Here is a 7,491-nt window from a genome sequence, read left to right as displayed (position 1 = left end):
AGATTTTTGTGTCCTTAATATATATTTATACATATATAAAACCTACTACAAAACAAACCATAACATAACACTTTCAATCACACCCTCACTCCCATCTCTTCTCCCCGTAGTCCCTTCTCCCCTCCACCAAACACACAAACACACTGTGAGAGCATAGTATTACTTCATGCATTGACATTTGACAAACAGACACACATAGTTGAAGAAAGTAGTTGAGAGATGGGGAGGTCAGATTCATTTCTGAGGCAGCTGAGCAGCAAGGAAGGGTGGAAATCAGCATCAAAGAGATGGGGTGGTGGAGGGGGGTGGGGGAAGGGGATGGAGGGTATGTATGGGGGTGAGATGATGATGAAGAAGAGAGTGATGGTGGTGGTGGATCAGTCCTCACACTCAAAGCATGCAATGATGTGGGCTCTCACTCATGTCACTAACAAGTCTGATATTCTCACTCTTCTCCACATTGTTTCTTCCTCTTCTGACACTGCTTCCTCTTCCTACCTTGCTTCCTCCCTTGCCTCCCTTTGCAAGGCTTGCAAGCCTGAGGTCACTTTTTGGAACTCCCCCTTTTTTTATTCTTCATTTGCTGTTCACATTCTTCATTTGCTTCTCTTCAGGTTTTAGCTTCTTGATTTAGTGTGCATTTTTCTGTGTGTGTGTGTGTGCGATCTGTATGTGTTTTCTTCAGTGTTTTTAAGGAGCCAATTATGTTTTTAAGTGAATCATAGGAGCAAATTACCGGAAAAACCCATGAAATTTGGTCAAATTCCGATTTGTAAATGTGAGAGTGAGATGCAAGTTTTGATGGGTGTTTTGTAGGTAGAAGTAGAAGCACTAGCCATTCAAGGACCAAAGATGGACACAGTGATGAGCCAAGTGAAGAAGCTTGAGGTCTCTGTTCTTGTATTAGGACACAAGCACTCCTCTCCATTCCTCAACTGGTATGTATAATGATACTCCATATGAGAGAGAAACTGGAGAGAGAGATGAAAATGTTGTTGATGATTTATTGCAAAATGTGTGTGTGTTATGCAGCCTGTTTGTGAGGAGCAGTGCAGATGAATTTGTGGAGAAATGCATCAACAGTTTGGAATGCCTAACAATTGGAGTCAAGAAGCAGAGCAATGGAGTCAGTGGCTATCTCATCAGCACCAGATGGCACAAGAACTTTTGGCTCTTGGCTTAGACTACCTCTAAATTAATCACACTCTTAATCTCCTCTTTTATTATATTAGCATTAGTATTAGTATTCACTAGCAAATAATCTTGTAAAAACACTTCTACTTATCTCTCTAATCCTACTACATGTTGGTGGGGGCTTCAGCCCACCCTAGAAAAAAGCATCAAAATATGCTCACAGTGAGCATTTGCAACAAAACAAATAGGCTCTACTCATTACCAAAAACATGTGTGCTATTAGCATTGTGGTTTTCTTACATTAGCCTTTTTCGTACAAGACTAAAATTCATCTATCAGAATTGGTTAAAATAAATAAGGCTGTAATATGTATATATGCTCGGTTAAAATAGGAGGTATGAGCAAGAGTTATACTTTGTCGTCCAGTTTGTCGCTTACCAATGGGAGCAACTCTGCTTTGCTTCGTGGAGTACGAGGGGCAGCTGGTACTCCAGGGGCTTGGTTTGCGAGCATCTGCCTCACGTACCCGTAGAAGGTGCACCCGACGAGTGTCACCCCACATCCGATGGCGTTCATGACAGAGATTGGATTCCGGAAGATGAGCCAGGAGCATGTAAACGCAACTGCAACCTGATTGTATTGACAAGGGAAATCAGATTTCAAGAATATTAGAGTTATTGCTAAAAATTCATAATCTTTGATCGTATTGCGAGAATAACTCCATTGTTCGATTTGTAGCAAGATAGACACGTTTAATACATTTCGAGATTGTGGCATTGTAGAGTGTTAGCGTGATGTCTAGAGAGTGAGTTAGGCACACCTTAAGATTTCCTGCAACGTTGAAGGTCACAGCAGTCGTGGAGTGAATGACATAAAAAATCGAGAAGTTGAGGCAAAAGGCCGTCACTCCAGACCCAAAAATGATGAAGAGGGACGAAAAGAGAGAGGGGCACGTGAGAAGCCACTCCGTAACCCCTGGCCCTTCGAGCACCATGGCTGGCACAGCCAATATCATAGTTGCAAAAGGAGCCATGTAGTATACTGTGTTTATGCTGCAACGGGCTCAAAAACAATCAAGTTATTAATCAGTAAAATCGAAGGAAATGGAAGTTCTTAAAGCAAGACGACAAAATGAACTAATGTCAGTGATAATGCCCATCAAGAAGAATCAAAAGTAAGGAAGCATCACCTACGACGGGCTTATTCATTCATTTATTCATCACAATTCACAAATACTAAGCTAAAACTAGCAAGCCCTACGTAAGGGTATCAACGGCAGTGACAATACATAAATAACTCCAGAAATGAATCTCTTATCCAGCAGAACACAATGAACCAAAATGATGTTTCCGATGTTTCTTGGAAGGGCATATGATGCACTGATTGGAAATGAATACCCTTCTATAACAACACGAGTAGAAAACCTAAAGAAACTGATCAAGAAACTATCATTTTGAGTCAAATATAAACTTGTATATTTGCTAAAATCAACCTGTCATGACTATTAATTGGTTACGAAACAAAAAGACAATTAATCACTTCGAAGAATCATGCATGGAATTACAACTATAATCAGTTCATTCCATTTGAGTATGTTGATCATAGATGAATTTAAATTATTTCCGAAGTCTGATTAAAAATAACTATGGACTGTTTGGAAGTAACCATTGTACACAGACATTTTATCTAGTATAACGAGTGACTGAAAACTATCACATTTTTCTTCTTTATTCAGCATTATCAGAAGGACAGTAGATATCTAGTTTTGCAGAGCAAAATGGATGTCGATGAAGAATAAATCATGAATAATGCTATCTCAATGCTGTTATTCTTGGTCAGTTAACATTTTAAGATGGACATGTAGAGGTGAAGAGGAAGGAGGATGACTGTTACCTGTCAAATTTGTACCCATGTAATAGAGACTCGGCAAGAATGGTTTTTGTAGACGTAGCAACGCAACCAAATAAAGCAGCAAAAAATCCTAGCGTGTTAAAACTCAGCTCCGTGACTGACGAGAGAAGAATCCCTCCAACAATCGGGACCAGAGAGGCCCAAATTCGCCAGTCAAAGTACTTTTTCCAGATTAGCCACTGCAAGATGACTGTTCAAAAGCCAAAAAAGAAATTCAGCATGTTCTCAGAAATGTCACGCCAAATTGTTCACAAAGCCTTTGTATGTGTTATCTCAGTTTTTCAAGATAGGCTCCTGGGTAACAGTTCTAGACATATTCAGATTGTAATTTCATTCAACGCTCACCTGTGGTGGCAGGGGTGAAAGACTTGATCGTTTGCATGAAGGAAACAGGAATATACCGAAGGCTCACATTTCCCAAAACTATGTTTATGCAAAATATAAACGACATTGGAAAAATTCTCCTCCAGCGATCTTCGGGATCAACTTGAATAAGAGGCTTAAGTTTTAGCACTTTAATTACCAAATATGCGCCAATTGCTGAATAAATAAAATGAATGCACGATACAGTTAATGGAAACTTGAAGTCCAGCTTCTGCAAAGAAAAAAGAAGGTATATGTAAGCAATAAAACATGAGACAAATAACTTACTCAAAGATTTAGCAGATTGACACATCAATCAATATCTCATTATATATACAATCAAACTCGAAAAACATACAGATATTGTAATGAATACGACATGTAACTAGACTGCTGAAAAAGTCATCCACATTGATTCGAGCAAATATTATAGTACTAATTACAGCATGATAATCATTTATTTGAGAAGCGCCCAAAACAGCCGGCTATCACACAATCACAAAATCTACATATATGTTAGTAACATTGAAACAAATTGCAGCGGAAGTACCTAGACAAACCACTTACCTGTTGCACGCTCAAACGATAGAACTACATATGTATAGGAAATTAGGAATAGAACACGTGTGCATATTAGCAACTCCGACATATAGATATATAAACATCCTTCAGTCTACCAGGTCAAACAATCCAACTTAGACGCTACAGTATCATAAACATTTTGCAAGAAGCAAACAAAGATATTTCATAATTATCAAAAAGGGAAGCATTGCAATTGGTATACATTATTCAAGATGCCAAAAACACAACATAACTGAGTTTGATTTGCATCACAAGTCAAGAGTTTTACCAATTAACCACCATTTGGAGTAACCTCTGTTCAAGCCTAGGAAAGCTAATCACATAACCAGTAATCACAATTTTAAAGTAGATATCAATAAATTCCAAATTTTGAAAAAGTGGATATTACCTAGTATGATGCAGTTGCAGAGCAAAACTAAACAAAAACTAATCCAGCAAAAAGTAATGCATGTCAACTTGAAGAAATTTCTAAACACCAACCTGAAAGATCCATTTGTTCATGATGATAACAGTGACATTGAAACCCCACCATTGAACAATAGCCAATATAGATCGAATTACGCTCCACTGGCACAACCTGCTATCCTCCATGATTCTTTCCGCCACCCCAGATCAAATTTTCGAATAAAAGTTCGATCTTTACCCCAAAAGGGATATTCAAGATTCAAGAAAAGAGGCCCAACAAGCTAAAAACAGAAACCCCAGATTAAAATTCAGTGAAAACGAATAGAATTCCAGCAGCGGACGGCGGAGGAAGGGGCAAGGCTCTATGGTCAAATATTTTGCTTGTTAGAATTTATTTTAAAAGTAATACGAATATTAAAAAAAGGAAGTTATGTATTCCCTTGAAAGTTGCCTGATGAAATAGAGAAAATCTGGCCGGTAATTATGGTTTTAAATGCAACGAGACTTTATATGATGGGCTTCGAAGTATCAAAATAAAAAATATTATAAGATGATAAGTCAAGAATTGGGCGGTTTTCTTTAAGTCTTGGAGTCAATGCATTGAATTTCTAAGAATTGGGCGGTTTTCTTTAAGTCTTGGAGTCAATGCATTGAATTTCTAATTCATATCTAAGTACTAGTCTATGGCGTGTTACAAAAATAATATTTGTATTATAATTTCTACATTTTCTTGTGTTCATATTTTTAGTAATATGACGTGTCTAATATCATTTCACAACAACTTATAACAAAAAAGTGCACTGAAATAACGTGTCCAAAATTGTGTCGCCTTTACTTGTAACAACGGACACGTGATGAAAATGGATTGTTTTGGTATTAATTTTAATTTAATTATATAATCATACGAAGAGTATAAGAATAAAAACTCGTTTATAGTACTATAGTTTATGATTATTATAAAAAACTATAAATATTATTTGTGAAAAAAAATCAACATAATTATTATAAAAAAGAAAGGTTAGCAATTTCTACATGAAACTTTCAATTATAATTATTCTTTATTATACTTATATATAAATAGAGATTTTTGTTCAAGTGGTGATTTTAAATTTAATGCATATGAATTTAATTCAATATTCAACACAAAATACATACTCCTGTTTTAGAAAGAGATACAAAAAAAGTTCCAAACTTCCAAATCCAATTAATGTAGGGCAAAAGGTACAATGAATATTCATGGAAGATGCATTCGATATTTCCAAAATTCATATATAAATAGACTAAAGAACGATGTCAAATAAATCATTGCTCGATATCTTTCATTTAATTAAATAAAATTCAACCCAATCCGAAAAGTAAAAGGACAAAATATTAAGAGAAAAAAAAGCCAATTCCGACCATTGAATAGTATCTTCATGGAATAAAAATAATTTTTATAATACTATCTAATTCAACCGTTTTCTTTTTCATCCGTCCTAAACAAAATTAAGGACACTTTCATTTTCCGTTCATCCGTAAAAATACTCCTTATGTCCCAAGATAAGTGAGCCAAAACTTTTCGGCACGAGATTTAAGAAAATGAGGTTTTGTTAGTAGAATGGAAAATGAATAAAGTAAGGCCACCCACAATGGGGCGTCCGATGGCATCCATCGTCCTTGGGCCTACGTCCGCGGCCGATACATAGGGCGCGCCCTACGTCCGCGGCCGATGCATAGGGCGCGCCCTACGTCGCGGACGATGGCCTATCGTCTGCACCATCGTCCGCGCCATTGTGGGATCGGCGGACGATGGGGCGGACGATAGGCCATCGTCCACGACATCGGGCGCCCCATTGCGGGATCGGCGGACGATGGCACGCGTTTTCGATGGCTATTTAAACCTCGTTTCTCATTCACTTGTTCGTACGAACATCGCACCTCTCTCATTTCGCTCATCTGTCACATTTCTACCTCTCTCAAATACCAAAATGAACCACGACGATGACGCCACTAGTTCTAGCTCCTCGGAGTCGGGTAGTTCTACCTCGGCCACCTCAAATAAAATGAAAATTCATAGGGCGCACCATAGGGTGCCACATTGCAGGTTGGGGGGTAGGAGGATAAAACTGATGACGTGGCGTGCCATAGGGCGAGCCTTAGGGCACCCCATTGCTAATGGCCTAAGAGAGTTAATAAAGTAGAGAGAAAAAGTAATAGAGAGAATGCCAAAAAAAATGACTCACTTATCTTGGGACGTCCCAAAAAGGAATGTGAATCGCTTATTTTGGGAATGAGGGAGTATTTCATTTCCATTTATGGAAAAGTTCTCACAAACTCATTACTCATATACATCAATTTATTTACAATTTATACCATTATGACACACCATTTAAACACTAACAGTAATATGGACCTCACTATCCACTTACACTATTTTAACTACATTTCTCTTCATCTCTTTTACTTTATAAATTACTTATATATTAATTCTCGTGTCATCCCAAATGTCCTTATTTTTTTGGACTGAGGGATTATTTATTTATTTTGGTAAAATTTACAATATCAATATGAAAATCATTTCAAGTATCCAAATATGAGGATATAAGCGAGTCACTTCTTTAGGCACAATATCATATTTAGTACTTCCTCCATCCCGCCATAAGCAAGCCACTTCTTTTGGCACAATATTTAAAAAATTGATATTTAAAGAGTTGAAGTGGAGAGAGTAAAATATGAGAGATGGAAAAGTAGAGGAGTGAAAAGAATAAAATAGAAGGAAAAATAACGTAAGAGGGATTTTTTTGCTTAAAATAAAAATGGCTCACATGTGATAGGACATCCAAAAAAGGAAGTGATTCGCTTATGGTGCGATGGATGGAGTACTTGGGTGGAAAATACATTTTGAACTGAAAACTAGTCTCATGTACTAAAAATGTAATTTCCATGTACTAAATTAGCTTTAAGAATTCTTTAGAGCTATCCATGTTCATTCCCAAAAAATCTAGGACTATTTATGTACAGTAAATGGGTGTTCGGTTTGCAAGATTGTATTCGAGATTAAATTTGTATTGTGTTTGGTTCATGAGATTCAAACCTATAACTCAATCCTAGATGGAT

At 37.1% G+C, this 7,491-nt stretch overlaps 2 protein-coding genes across 2 annotated transcripts; one reads left to right on the top strand and one right to left on the bottom strand.

Moving 5' to 3' along the window:
* LOC121811229 lies at positions 1–1,381 on the top strand. Its single transcript, XM_042212046.1, has 3 exons — positions 1–543; positions 817–938; positions 1,033–1,381. The coding sequence occupies exons 1-3, from the start codon at positions 220–222 to the stop codon at positions 1,181–1,183; spliced, it is 597 nt and encodes a 198-aa protein (XP_042067980.1). The 5' UTR covers positions 1–219; the 3' UTR covers positions 1,184–1,381.
* Positions 1,382–1,392: 11 nt separating this feature from the next.
* Positions 1,393–6,070, bottom strand: LOC121811220 (UDP-galactose transporter 1-like). The gene is made up of 5 exons (XM_042212035.1): positions 4,471–6,070; positions 3,391–3,640; positions 3,028–3,235; positions 1,955–2,186; positions 1,393–1,764 (listed from the first exon to the last, which is right to left on the bottom strand). The coding sequence occupies exons 1-5, from the start codon at positions 4,579–4,581 to the stop codon at positions 1,543–1,545; spliced, it is 1,023 nt and encodes a 340-aa protein (XP_042067969.1). The 5' UTR covers positions 4,582–6,070; the 3' UTR covers positions 1,393–1,542.
* Between the last annotated feature and the right edge of the window lie 1,421 nt (positions 6,071–7,491).

This window comes from Salvia splendens, chromosome 1, assembly GCF_004379255.2.
Source record: "Salvia splendens isolate huo1 chromosome 1, SspV2, whole genome shotgun sequence".
In the NCBI taxonomy this organism is placed as follows: Eukaryota; Viridiplantae; Streptophyta; class Magnoliopsida; order Lamiales; family Lamiaceae; genus Salvia; species Salvia splendens.
Note: the sequence above shows the minus strand (reverse complement) of the source record. Positions and strands in the feature narration are given on the sequence as shown.